Source organism: Pteronotus mesoamericanus, unplaced genomic scaffold, assembly GCF_021234165.1.
Source record: "Pteronotus mesoamericanus isolate MK-2021 breed Mesoamerican mustached bat unplaced genomic scaffold, CSHL_Meso_final contig_40, whole genome shotgun sequence".
Taxonomy (NCBI): domain Eukaryota; kingdom Metazoa; phylum Chordata; class Mammalia; order Chiroptera; family Mormoopidae; genus Pteronotus; species Pteronotus mesoamericanus.
In genome coordinates this window covers 13796478-13811455 of record NW_026555150.1, presented here as the reverse complement: position 1 = coordinate 13811455, position 14978 = coordinate 13796478, and the positions used below count along the sequence as shown (strand labels likewise).

General features: G+C 38.3%; 1 protein-coding gene across 1 annotated transcript in view; it reads left to right on the top strand.

Annotated features, from left to right (window-relative positions):
* The window catches only part of GPC3 (glypican 3), a 456600-nt gene that overhangs the window by 399193 nt on the left and 42429 nt on the right, over positions 1–14978 (top strand). The window contains exon 7 of the mRNA XM_054577034.1: positions 3453–3612. Within this exon, the coding sequence (XP_054433009.1) occupies positions 3453–3612 (160 nt within the window). The remainder of the gene's footprint in view (positions 1–3452; positions 3613–14978) is intronic.

Here is a 14978-nt window from a genome sequence, read left to right as displayed (position 1 = left end):
TCGTAAGTTCTTATATACTAATCTGTGCTTTGGCTTTCTCTTTTTTTCATGAATTTGTGGAAATAGCTTTTTAAAAAATTAAAGATACCATGCCATTTTATTTTGCTTCAGTTCAATAGCACATTTGAGTGCCTACCATGTGCAAGACACTGCTTTAAATGCTAGGGGGTTCGAAGATAAATAAGGCACAGGCCCCAGGCAGCTCAGTCTGGTAGTGCAGCAAAGTCACATGTACAAATAAATAATACCAGGCTGCATACATAAGGGGCTATTTAGGAGGTACAGCTAAAGGGAGCAGTGGTGAAAGAGGGAAAGGGAAAACTATAATGACCATCTGTGGTAACCAGAAGGCTTTATTAAGGAAGTGACATTTGAACTTGGCTTGAAAGAATGTAGTATTCTTAATAGACAGAAATGAAAACAGCTCCTATTAGGTGCTCAATTAATGTTTGCTGAAGGGATTAATGAAAGGCACAGATGTGAAATGTGCTTGAGAAATAGCAAGTTCACTAATCTATACCTAATCACAAATCCCCTTATGTAAACAATTCTGATTTAGGTAATTCATGAAATATATGAAGGATGTGTTTTTGAAAATTAACCTAAAAGGCTTATGTTGAAAGCATTTTCCCATAATAAATGATGGTAAAAGAAGATGAGGATGTTTTTGGTCACCCAAAGTGATATTATAGTCTAGATTAATAGTACTCAGAGAATGGTTTATGGACCCTGGTAATCCATGAAACCCAGGGATCCACAAGGTCAAAATTACTTGCGCAAAAAAAAAAAAAATCCCAAGATGTTATTTGCACTGGTGATGCAAAAGTGATGGTGACTACAACTTTTAGTATCACAGTATGAATCAAAGCAATGACACCAAACTGCACTAGTAGTTATTCTATTCTTCAACAGCATACACATGCGGGAAAATAAAAGGTAGTTTTACTTAATGTCATTGTCGAAGCAGTAAAAATGATTAATTCATTAAACTTTAACCCTTGAGTATACTTTTAAAAAATATTCTGTGTTATGAAATGTGAAGTACATTTAAGGTATTTCTACTGTAAACTGTGTTGATGTGTGTCTCAAAGAAATGTACTTGTGGGATTATTTAAGCTATGGGCTAAAGTACCTCTTTTTTCATGTAACACTACTTTTATTTGAGATAATGACTGGCAAACTATAGTTTTACAGACTTGAATATTTGCTAGACATTTACTTCAAAACAAACAAGGAGAGCCTGTCAGTTAAAGGAAAAACTGACAATATTTGTTGACAATGATAAAACTCAAACTTTCAAGAAAAAAATTAAATTTTTGGAAAATTTGTATCTCCTACCATGAGCTTCAAGATTTCCCAATACTTAAAGACTTTCCTAATGGGATTGTAGGTGATTTTAATGAATATTGTTTTTTGATGTCATTTCATGAATGCTGTTGACATTTGGAATACTTGGATATCTCAGTGGACCAATTTTTTTCCGGATGAGCCATGTGTGATGATACAAAATGGGTAAAAGATTCATTCAAAGTTCAAAACATACCAATGAATTTTAATGTAGCAGAACATGAAAAGTTTGTTTATATGGTTTTATATCGTACATTGCAACCAACATTTTCCACTTGAGTTTTTCTATAGTATCAATGAAAAATATCCACAATTACCTGGAAAAGACACTAAAATATTTCTTTTTTTCCACAACATATTTTTAAAAGCTGGATTTTCTTCAAATGTTTCAACAAAAACAACATAAAACAGCAGATTGAATGGAGAAGCAGATGTGATAATTCAGCTATCATATTAAGATGGACATTAAAGAGATTTTCAAAAATGTAAAAGAATGCCATATTTCCGTCTGTTTTATGTCAAGGAATATATATTTTTTTATTAAAAACATTCTAATGTTACATCATAGTTTTATTCTTATGTTTAAATTAGCTTTTAGATAGTTTTTAAATTTTCAGTTATATTTTCTAAGGTGGTAAATGCCAATAGATATAACTTCTGTAAATAAAAGTTCTCTGGGATTCCCAATAAGAATATAAAGGGTCCTGACACTGAAATTTTGAGAACCACTGGTCTAGCTTACCCTAGCCTATGTGTTGATAGTATATACTTAGATTTGTAGGATGAATAGTGGACGATGGGGGAGGGTTAGGGAAAGGATACAATGGAGCAGCAGGGTGGAGATGGTGCTGGAGTGGCAGATGGTAGGTGGGTTGACTTCTCCAAAACCATTAGAGATTGTTGGGCAGCAAAGAAGTACTTGGACTTTTCTTTCTTTGCTTAAAAAATAAACCTGCAGAGTCAAATTCCTCTATTGTATGTGGCTTGCTTCAAGTGGATATTGGTATAGCAACTAGATCACAAGTAGAGAGCATGAAGGTATATTTTGCAGTGACAATAAACTCAGACAATGGAAACCACAGAAGCCAAGACATGCTGTTGTATGCAGAATTACTTTTTCCTGCATACCTCTTTCACAATCACAAAGAAATATCAGTTTAAATATATCCAGCATCTTTTGTTGATTGTTATTTGAAAATAGGAGGTGGAGCTGAGATATAGGACTAATAAGGGCTGGTGGAGCTGAAGCCAGAGCAGAAATAGAGGATACTGAGATACAACCTTAGAGAGAGGTGGTGCAGAATAATAAAATGGAGTCTGAGAACTGCCCTCAGAGACCACTCATGCTTTGAGCTGCGCTTCTGTGGCAGTGGAAAGACTTTTGGAAAGACTTGGAAGACTTTTGGGAGTCACCATAACATGAGAAAAGCATTGACAAGGTGACTAAAAAGCCAGACTCTGAAAATCAAAACCAACATGCCTCTAAATATTTATATTATCTACAAAAAAAAAAAAGAAAAATGAATTTGAAAGCATCTTATTGAAATTATGGAAGAGGGAGCTATTTTAAAAGTTTTTCTGGTGATGAAGGCATGGTTCATGGCAATTAATTGTAAGTATTTATTTAAAGTATATATAAAACTCACTGCTATTCTCTTCATTTGGTAGAAGCATTTGTTGCTTTAATGTAGTAAACATAACTATATTACAAGGGGCTTCCATAGGGCTCCTTGCTGATCATGGTACACTCTCAGTCTATTAATATGCTTTGCCTATGATGTGTTAAGTTCCTCATCAGTGAGTTCTCCCACCATGGAGGCTTTCAGGAACTTAAATACTGTGTCATGGAAAGGTCTTACGCAATATACACTCTGGTGTAACTGGAGTAGAAGAGCAGAGAATCATATGAAATGTCTTAGAAAGGTCCAGAAGTATGAAACTCCAAAGTGTATAAGCAGCCTATATCTATTTAAATTTGAAAACGATTTTTATAAACTCCTGTGTAATTCATTCAGCATTTTTAATGCCTCCTGTTAATATCACACTGTTTTAGACCTACCCAAGAAATCTGAAGAGCTGCTACATTTCTATCTGTTCTCTTTCAGCTCCTGAGAACCATGTCCGTGCCCAAAGGTAGAGTCCTGGATAAAAACCTTGATGAAGAAGGGTTTGAAAGTGGAGATTGCGGTGATGATGAAGATGAGTGCATCGGAGGCTCTGGTGATGGAATGATGAAAGTGAAGAATCAGCTCCGCTTCCTTGCAGGTAACTGATTAGTGCCGGCTCAAATCTGAGCTAAAGTGGTGATGCTTGGGAATTAAAAACCAATTGCTCACTGTAACTCCCATACAATTCCTGCAACACACAATGCCATCAACTGTTCAAAGAAAAACTATATATACTCTAGAAATGAAGTTTTCAGGTAACCTTTTTTAAAATCTCTGGACCTGGCTAGATTAAAAGAGCAACTTCATGTTTTTCATTGCCTAAAATGAACTGACCTAGTCATTTGGCTTTTTCCTGTTGGACATTTCCTTGATTCTTTTCAATTATAAAAAAAATGCAATCTTAGGAATCTATTGAAAACAAATGATGGGGTAGCTTTCTAAGGAGGAGGCGTGAGCTGACCCTCTCTTCTTAAAACGTCATATGTGTTTTGTTTTCTTACAAGTATTTTCACATAGATAGTCTACGACTTGTAACTGCAGAGTTACATATAAACAACAGCAATAGACAAAAAATAAAATTGAGCTGCTGGGGTCAAGAAGGCAAAACAACAGCAACCAAAAAAGCCCCTCGCATTTGTATTCATCATTTTCTCAGTTTACAAAATACTCTCCTATGGATAGGCATTCTTTCTTCTATTTTACAGATAAGAAAACTAGGAAGAAAGGAGGTTTATCTAAATGGAATAACTGGAAATCTAACTTGACTCTTGAGACTTCCAGTGCCATGCTCTTTCCTCTTCAGTGCACAGACTTCTTGAAATCCTACCGCCCATGACCTCTAAGACCCTACATGCCCATCTTCCTCCTTCAGTCTCTTTCCTTCACTCATTCTTCCTAATCCTTCCCTGAAGCTGGGTATTATCCAGAGGTCTCTTCTTACGCTTCTGTCTTTTCGCTTTTCTCCAGAGAAAACACAGATCTCATTCACTTGGGCTCTTTTAATGGGTTTTTTAAATGATTTTCTTTTTCTTTTTTTTTTTAATTTTGGCCCACAAAAATCTAACATAAGATCTTCCCTCCTAAGAAACTTTTTAAGTGTACAGTACAGTATTATTAGTTATATGCAAATTGTAAAACAGATCTCTAGAACTTGTTCATTTTGTATGACCAAAGCTCTATGGCTATGGAACATAGCCATACCCCGTTGCCCCCTACCTCAGCCTGGCACCACTGTTTCACCTTCTGCTTCTATGAATCTGGCTACTTTAGGTACCTCATAAAAGTGGACTCATGTGGTATTTGCCCTTCTGTGACTGGCTTATTTCCCTGAGCATGTCCTCAAGGTTTACCCATGATAAAGTTAGTATATGATACGATTCCCTTCTTTTTTAAGGCTCAATAATACTTCACTGTATGTATGTACCATGATTGTTTTCATCCATTTATCCACTGATGAACATTGAAGTTGTTTTCACCTGTTGACTATTGTGGGTAATGCTGCAATGAACATTCTTTAGCTATTATACATATATGGGGACAACTAATAAATTAATTAAACTTCAGTCTTAACTGCCCTCCTGAGCTACCACACCACATCTCCAACTACTTTATGTTCATTGCCTCATACCATTTATACAACAGCTCCTTGAACTAGAGGTTATTATAATTTCCACTTTACAGAAGACAAAAATTTATGCTGGGAGAGGTAGAGTAACTTGCTTAAGAACATTCAGCCTTTAAGGGTAGAGTCAGGGTTCAGAGCCAAACAGTGAGAATTCAGAGGCCACTCTTTGAACAACTGTACTCTGATTCTTCTTGCTCTGCTCATCAATGTAATCATAAAATACTGAAATCTGCTTTGTATTTTGCTACCCAGAAAAGATTTTGGTCATCTAATGGCTGTTCAGATGATTCACCAAAACTGGTCCCAGCACTGACCCCTAAGACACAGCACTGTTCATACTTTTCAAAAAAAGGTCCTGCTTATCCCTTCTCTTGCTTTCCTGCCTATAAGATACTTCCTTGTCCCTTTCAAAACAATACTCCACAACTCCATGGTGACTTAACTTTTTAAACAGCGTTTGGTGTGAGACCTTGTCAAGGACCTTTTCAAAATTGAAATAGATTACATCCACTGGTTTCCCTTTGTCCACAGGCACATTTGGTCTCTCAAAGAATTCTAGTCAATTAGTTAGGCATAATTAAACCTAAGTGCTTTGTAAACTGTAAAACACTACACAAATGGTAGTTAATTTAATTCATAGGGAAAAAAAATAATGCCTTACTCCCAGTAGGTTACACTTGCCTAACATGTTCGGTGATCTTACTAGCCTGGATTCCTTGGGTCCTCTTTGAAATATTTTTCATGGAGAGGAAGACTCATTGGCAATCTGCCGGGCTCATGACACACTAGCTAGTTGGAACTACAGGCTAAACAATTTGCTCAGCTATTATATAATTTTACTCAAAATCTGGGTAGATGCCATCTGGTCCTGGTGATTCATCAACATCTATTTAGTCAACCAGACTTGGAACACTGAGTACGTTTACCATCATCTCATTTAGAACTTCCAAATTCTTTCCTCCCAAGGACAATTTGGGAATGAAAAAAAAAGGCTTAAAGTATTTTCCTACTCTGTTATGTCCCTTTTTGTCCCTGAACAGACCTTTTTCCACATAACCAGCAAGTGGTCCCCCTGGCTCTTCCCTGGCTCAGTTTTTCCTGCCTTTGATGCCCTGGAGGAAGTGCAGGACACCTAGTTTCTATACCTGGCTTTGCTTCCAACTCACATGTGTTAGTTGGGTTAGTTGTGTCTTAGGTCAAATCCCTCCTTCTTTTTAAAAGTCAGTTTCTCCATTTGTAAAATAAAGAGAATGGCCAAACAATTTTTTCAGGCCCTACTAGTGCCAGCAATCTGTGATTGTGTTCATTTATTTGGCTCTAGTTCCTGGCAAAATACTTACTGGAGTCTTTTAGGGACATCTTTTGAGCTTTCTTTTGACCTTGGCAGTTCCCAGCTTTCTTCTCCTGAGTTATTTCCACTTTCAAAAAGATCTCATTTTCCCTACTCTTGCTCCTTAGACTTTTCCAATCTAGCAAGCTAGACTTCTTACCATGGGCTGCCTATGCCTGGCCTGCATCACACTTGAACAGCAGGATGCTAGTAAGTTCTGAGCACTTCCCACACTTTCTGGGCTATATCCACTTTAAAAACTCTTCATCCCAAAGCTTCCAAAATGTTGTCTTTTTCTATAATTCTTGTTTCTAAATTTAACCCAAAATTCTTAGAGTCTCTCCCTTCTTTCTGATTGTTAAACTTCATTGTTGGTGAGATGACTATGGCATGATGTCTTACCCATGCTTACTGTTTAACCTGTTCCTTTCACTTCTTACTACCAAGGCTAATATGTTTCCCTTTTGGTGAGTTACTTCATCTCCCTCAGCCCATTTTCCAGGGTTGTGATTAAATAAAATAATCCATGCGAGCATTTGACACATACCTGGCACCTAGCAAGCACTCAAAACATAGTATCTACTATTAAAGCTACTGGTCTGCTGCTGCTGCTGCTGCTGAACATTGGAAGCTCCAAGATTCTGAAGACGTAGATTAGAATTGCCTTGTTTTTTTTTTTTTTTTTTTGGTTTGATTAGGACCCATGAAAGGCAATTAAAACAGCTAGCCAACATTCAGCATTACTCCCTGACCCTTTGTTGCCCCAAGTGGGGTCCATGGACCAGCAGCATCTGTATCATCTGGGACTTTGTTAGAAATGCAAAATCTCAGGTGCCATCCCAGACCTACTGTATCAGAAGGTCATGTTAAGAAGATCCCTCGATGATCTATTTGCAGCCGTTACCACCTTCTAGCCGAATGCTTGTGGCATTTAGGCTTAACTCTTCAAACATCTAAGAATCCATTAAACTACCCCACAGTGAGCTACCTATTATATGAAGTATAAAATAGGTCCAAAGCCTAGTCATCCATATGATAGATTAGGACACTTGGGTTCCAGTCCTAGCCCATTTACTAACAGTGGGACCTGGAGCAAGTTATGTGGCTGCTCTGAGCCTCTGTTTCGCCGTATATAAAATGGCAGGATCATTCTTGCCTATCCTAATGAGTTACTGTGAAAACCAAATGTGATACTAAGTGTGAAAGTGCTTTGTAATGTGTTAAGCTCTACCAGTATTTGTAACAACCAGAAGACTATTAATATTATTATCATTCCAAAATCTCTGGAAACTCTTTAGCTTTCTTGCATCTCATTTGGCACATATTTTCTGGAATGATTGAATTTAGCCCATGAGCTATGAGACATTTTTCACTGAACACCCATTTTAAGCCTCCCTTCCAAGGACAGATCATCCATGATGGACTTAGTGCAATAAGCTGAATGTCTTGTTGCCGGGCTACCATCCGCATATTTCCTAGTTATTGGCCTTGTGGAAACTTACTGTAAGCTGTTTGGGAAACTGGCTACTCCTAATCCTTTGGCTGGGGTTGTTCCCTGAGAAGCTTTGCAAGTTCTAGCCAGGTGTCCCTGGCCAAGACATGATGACTAAGCATCTTAAGCATCTGCCCCCTTTCCACCACGTTCCCACTCTTACCCACACAGAAACACATACATGTGAGTATGCATGCACGCATGTGCATGCACTCATATAAGTATGCACACCTGCTGTTGGAAACAATTAAAACATATGCTCACAAATCAACTCACAGAAAAAAAAAAAACGCTTATCTTAGAGATATCTGTGTTTCCACTCCCTCACTCCTTGTCCTCCTTATACCTGTTCTTGCTCCAGCTTGCACTATTCCTTGGGTAGAAACAGAACATTCTGGTGAGCCTAATGTCTTTATAACTGCAAGGCATTAAAAAAAAAAGATAATCTTGGCTCATGCTGGGCCAAAGACAGGACAAAGTAATCATGGATACTGTGAAAGCCTACTTCTTTGGAAGAGGGAAGTGGAAGCAGACTGTAGAAAATAGAAACATTCCTTGTTGCTTCATGGGAGTAAGAGGGGCTTCAGCTAGTTGGTGGTGGGCTAAAGAGGAGAGATTGTAAAACACGTCTTGTGCTTAAGACTTGAACCAATATTAAAATCAAATGACTGTCTCTTGCCAATGTTAAACAAATGTTTCTCGCAGAAATGTTTGCCCTCAAGAAACTTTCAGTCTCTCCATGTCAGTCTGAGAACTGAAAAGAGGAAACTTGCCACTTGTTCTTTGGTTAGGAATGAGGATAATGGTGAAATCCAGACCTATGCAGGCCCCTTTTGCTAGTTGTCTCTGTTATGCCCAGATGTTGTGAGAGAAAGCAGCAGTTTGCTAACTCCCCCAATAGTCATGTCTTCCCAGGAGTACAGCAGTGAGGCCATTAAGACTTTATAACTCTGGACCCCGTGAGTCTCTACACCAAATATTACGTCCCTAGAGTTATTTTACAATCTGAAGGCAAAATAACAATGACTCCAAAAACCCCCAAAGAAACAGCAATTAGAAGTCCTGGCCAGGTAGCTCAGTTGGTTAGAGCATCGTCCTGATACACCAAGTTTGCAAGTTCCAATCCCCAGTCATGGCACATACAAGAATCAAGCAATCAATGCATAAATAAGTGGAACAACACATTGATGTTTCTCTCTCTAAAAGTGAATAAATTAAACAAAGAAAAAACTTCAATGAAATATTTTTTAAAAGCCAATGATTTTTATTCTTTTTTTTTTTAAGTGAAACAAGTGTAACCTTATATTTCTACTCCTAACAATCCTATCTGCACAGGAAAGATGAAGAAAATATCAATGGCTTAACTGTTCTAAATTTTCCAGTGAAACCTTCATAAATGTGGGCTGGTAGTCACATATATTCATAAATTCATTAATGGGTTGGTTTGATGAAAAGGGTAAAACGAATGAAAGAACTTTATGTTTGGCCTTTTATCATGGGTGACATCTGCAAAATTTTCATCCTCTAGAACAAATATTACCCCTGCTGAAGAATGAGTAGAAAGTTTGTAGGAGAATGAAATGCCCTGGAGTTGTGTGTTTTTTTTTAAGATTTTATTTATTTATTTTTAGAGAGGGGAAAGGGAGGGAGAAAGAGAGGGAGAGAAACATCAATGTGTTGTGGCTGCGTCTCATGTGCCCCCTACTGGGGACCTGGCCTGCAACCCAGGCATGTTCCCTGACTGGGAATCGAACCAGCGACCCTTTGCTTCGCAGGCCAGCACTCAGTCCATTGAACCACACCAGCCAGAGCTGGAGTTGTTTTAATGGGAGAGTTCTTGAGTCCTGTTCAGAGCTCAAAATACATGTGGATACCATAATATATCTATTTATACTACCCTGTTGGTAACAAGTTTAGGATTAAATTATGGAAGTTTTCCTGAAATGTGTTACATAATTTAAACAACCCAAACCTACTTCCTTCACACTCTTTGAAAACCCACCAGTCAGACATTAAACACTTATGTTGCTGGTTATTTCCCACTAAGTAATCCATTCATGAAATTCTCAGGCAAGATCTTGTAGTGACTCCTTCTATCCTTCTTCCTTGGGCTATCAGGTCCTCAAACATGTGACCTCAGTGTAAGGGACTCCATGTCATCAACACTGAAAGGTAGATCCCATCTGATGGGCAAACATGATACCCTCCTACCCTTAGGCTGCTGAAGCTTGAGACATAAAGAGAAGGAAGTATGTTTCATCTAACGAGTCAAACAAACTTGAGTTTCAGTTCTGTCTCTGCCACTCCCCAGTACTGTAGCCTTGGACAAAGTCCTCCAGCTCCTCTGAGTCTCATATACCTTATGTGTAAAAATAATGATAAAGTGTTTTCAGACCTGCTCACTTTATAAGTTGTTGAAAAAAAAACACATGATAATGGATAAATATAAAAGTAGTTAATAAACTGTAAAGCTGTTGCCCATTTAGAGTAATATTACTAATATTGATTGGTGCTATTGAGTTATGAGTTAGTTTTAGTTTCCAAAAGCCTACAGCTAAAATTATAAATGAAGTCCCAGTGTAATGGCCATCACTTTTCATTATAATGTACTCCTTCTTCTCCATCCCCAAAGTGTCATTTTCAGTTATTTATTAACTTGTTTTAGCCCAGTGAGAAGATATTTCAACAATGACAAATATGTCTACAGAGTTGTGCAAGTAACCACAGTCACAACAGTAGCGGTCAACTGTATCCTGAAAGAATAACAGCTAGTAATGTTTTCTTTGGTGTTAGTCGGGGCAAGGGTGGACAATGAGTTGGGGATGTGTCAAGAAAGAATCCCTCATTCTTTCCATTCTATCTTGCTCTTAGCTACAAGCAATCTGCTTTCATGCCTTGATCTTTTCTTTTAGAGATCAAATGCCATATGGAAGCTGAAGGAAGCAAAGCTCACTATAATAGTACTTGCACTCAGATACAGACTAGGTGATTCTTGCTAATAGATTGACAAGACTGCTAAGGCCCAGAGCTTTGTGCAGTTCCCACGGCTTACAAAGAGGAATTTAGGTGCAAACTGTAACTGTGATATTATGGGCCCATTGAAGAAGTGTACCCAGAATAGGGCCTTCCCATGACTTATTGTTGACTAGGGAATTACTACAGGTAAACTGGTGATAGACAAAAGTAAGGAAAGGTAAAATGTTTTTTATAAAGTTACCATAACTTGAAATGTTTCAGGCAGTTTGTTTCTTATTAGTTGGGAAGATACATTCTAGGGTTCATTTATCTAGGTCTAATGCCCTGTGATGCTTCCTGTCTGAGCCATTAGGCTCTGAGACTTTTATCAAGAGTAATGCTATAAATAATTATACTTGCTGATGGGTCTTACGCATGATAAGAATTGGAGGCGTGTCAGGAATAGTGTGAGTGATTTATGGCCATTGCATTAAACTTTATAATCAGTTTTCAAATTACAAGGAAACTGTTGAATGTATGAATGTGGCTAAATGGTACAATTGATTTTCTCTGAATGAAGCCATGTTGAAACCAGTTTAGTGAAAGCCTCAACTAAATTGTGGTTGTCTACTATGGATACAACTGAGTCGGCCCTGACCAGAGTGGCTTAGTGGGTTGGCCATCATCACGCAAAGTGAAGGGTCAATGGTTTGATTCCTGGTCAGATCACATGCCTGGGTTGCAGGCCAGGTCCCCAGTTGGGGGCTTGCCAAGCTATAACCGATAGATGTGTTTCTCACACATCCATGTTTTTATCCCTGTCTATCTCCCTCCCATCTCCTCTCTCTAAAAGTAAATAAATGAAATGTCAAAAAAAAATGGGAGAGAGACATTCAATACTCAGCTGGTGGAAAAGTAGAGGAGGAAGCGGGAAGGTAGCAAGCCCTAAGCCTCTAGCTGAGCCACTAAATAGAAGTGAAGCACCAGCTGAAATATAACATCCCCAAGGCATCTGGGAGAGTGGATTCACATGCCATCAAATGGGAAGTGCTCCCCTATAAGAAGAAATACCACATCAGATAGAGAAAGATATGATTTCTAATTAAACCCGTGCAGTGGCCCTATGTTCCCTTGATAAACAATGGTCTCTTGAGGGGTTAAAATCAGAGGAGCCTGGTTTAACAAGGAATCATGGGCCTGCAGAGAAAGGCAGAAGCTTAAAGTGACTGGTGTGGACAGTCCTAGTGGCCATGATTAGAGATCAGATATGAAACCAGGTTGAGGGCCTGTTCTGAGAGGAGGAGGGACTCAGGGCCATCAGATGTCTTGCAATCAGTGATTTTCCCCAATACTCCTGAAACTACACAGACACATGCACACGCATGTGTTATATCAAGTCTCTTTCCAATTCAGATAACGCTGCCTTTTAACTTTTATTAATGTGGCAAAAAGAACAAAGGAGAGCCATCATCTTTTTCCCCTCTTATTTGTCTGTGTCAAGTCCAAGGAGACTTCCACTTGCTTTGGTAGGAATGAAGTTACTGGCAAGTTTTTGTTTGGTTAGTCTTTTTCAAAGGAAACCTTGTTATAGAGCCTGCTGACGTACACACCTGGCTAAGAGATGTTTAATGATTTGGCAAAATGGTCCATGGTACTTAATGGTTCTTAACATTTCCAAATACATTTACTTTTTTTAAAACTGCCTTTTGACCTTCTTTTTTTTTTTAATAATCCTAAATAGGTGATGGTAAATACACTTTTAAAATGAGAACGGGAGCATCAATGCACACAGAATCTCTTAACTTGTAGCTTATTAATGGACTTAAGCAGTAATATAATTACCAAATAAATAAAAATGGAGTAGAGGCTGCTCTACAAACTGGTGCCTAAGAACAGTCTATGTCAGAGCAGGGGGAGATCTCATTAGCACCCTCAGATGAGTTTCAGAGTGAAGCAATTTCCTTGACTAACGAGAACAAGTTAGAGGGTAGAAAGCAAGTCTTTGTCATTTTATATGTACATTTATCAGCTCTCTGTCACCACCTTCTGCTTCACTCCCCTGCCTTATCCCATAATTTTCACTTGGTATATGTTCAATAAATATTTCAGTTATTCATGTGCAGTGTTTACTTTTCAGCATTTGCTCCACTTTGTCTCCAATTTGGTAGGTTTCACCCTCACTGTTTCTTTAATTAGCCTCCTCAAAGTATCCTTCAACTGCTAGCAGCAGAAATAGTGAGCAAAAACATATGAGATCCCTATTTCAGTCAACACAAGGGTAGGGGCTGCTGTGAGGTGGGGGGCAGGTACACTGTGTGAAACATTGTGTCTGTAGCCTAGAGTGCATCTTGAGGAGAACAAGCAGCATGGTAAAGAATATGCAAACTGTGTCAATGGAAGAACAATGAAAACAAGTAGTGATGTTCAGTCTATGCAAAAGAAGAATTAGAGAGATGTGAATGCTGTCTTCTAATATTTAGAGGTTTTGCATATGGAAGATGAGGGTAGATCTGGAACCTATGCATGGACTTTATGAGAAGATGTATTTTCACTGTCAAGAGGATGTACTTTCTAATACTTTGAGCTATTCCTCAGTGGAATGGATTGCTCTAGGAAACAATCAGCTAGCTCCCTAATTCTGGAGGTATTTGACTAGAGATTGAATAACCATGTATTCGGGAAGATTGGCTGGGTGGGTATAGAGTGGGGTGTCAGAGAGTGAATAGATACCTACATCATGGGCTCCTGACTTTCATGGTCCTGTATAGCTCTGAGATGCTATGGTTTTATTATATGATACAAACATGTACGTAGAGCAAAAGAGAACTAAGATGGTAGAGCAAACCAATGAAGTAATTTTTCAGGATGGGGGTAGGAAAGAGGAGTGGAGAAGGTACTCTTTCTGTTTGAATTTGAGCACATGTCACCAGTTATGACTTTCTGGAACTATATATTTTCCCAAGCAAACAGATCCTTAGGAATGGCAGAGACTTTCCCAGGGAGCAGTTCTTTTCAACATCCTATCACCCACAGCCTCTAGATTTGTTTTGCTACCACGAGAATCCAGTCCTCATTTCTCCCGGATTATTTCCAGGCTTGTGGCCTTCCTGGAACCGTATTAGAAAAGCAAACTAAGACACAGTCCCTCCTCCAGCTATAAATGGTTAGCTTTAATGCCGAATGCTCAGTGTCAAGGTCGTCCAGTCCACTCTTATCTGCTACACCATTCTTTCCCTTCTGACGCTGGCCTTGTAGAATCGACCAATGTATTTCAAGTTATCTGTGCTGAAGGACCTAGGGGAGGTGGTTTGTTCTTTCCAAATCTGCCATGGACCAATGCTTTTGTAAAATATGACAAAATTAATTACTATAAAAAATTTAAAAGGCCTACCTACAAGCCAGAATTTTTAATTATGAGACTCAACACACCTAAAAACTTCTCTGTTAAATTGCTATAAAAATTTCTAAGCACTTTCTTACAATTTTTTTTTGTTCCTCTCCTTACAGACTGGTAATAAATAGAACAGCATACCCCACTTTGAGTAGGGAAGAGTAGCCTACTCTTGGTGTCTCTGCCTATTTCCCTCCTTACCCTTATACCCAATGGTATAATTGACTCAGAAGCAGCAATCTAAGTGGGGGTAAGGGCAACAGTGGACTTGTGCTGGCTTAACAATGGCTCGTAAGAGCCAACTGTTAAATTTCAGTATTTTCATGAGCCAGTTGTGAACATAGCCATTATTAAAAATGAAATTCCATAGATTTACAAGTAAAACATTGTATTAAAGATAATGTTCCAAACTCATTACATCCTAATTATTTTATTCTATTTATTATTGTCTATGCTCTTGAGCTTATTTATGTCTATTGTGTCTGTGTGGTGAAAGATAAGGCTTCCCAACTCTGTGTGTAGTGCTGTCATATTGCTCATTTGAAATTGACCGTGATGGAAATATTTACACCACAGAAATTGGCAAAAACCACGAATCATGGCTTGATTTATTGTTTTGTTGATAGAAAAATATCAATAGTGCAGGTGAAACTTCAAATCATGTTGTCTCC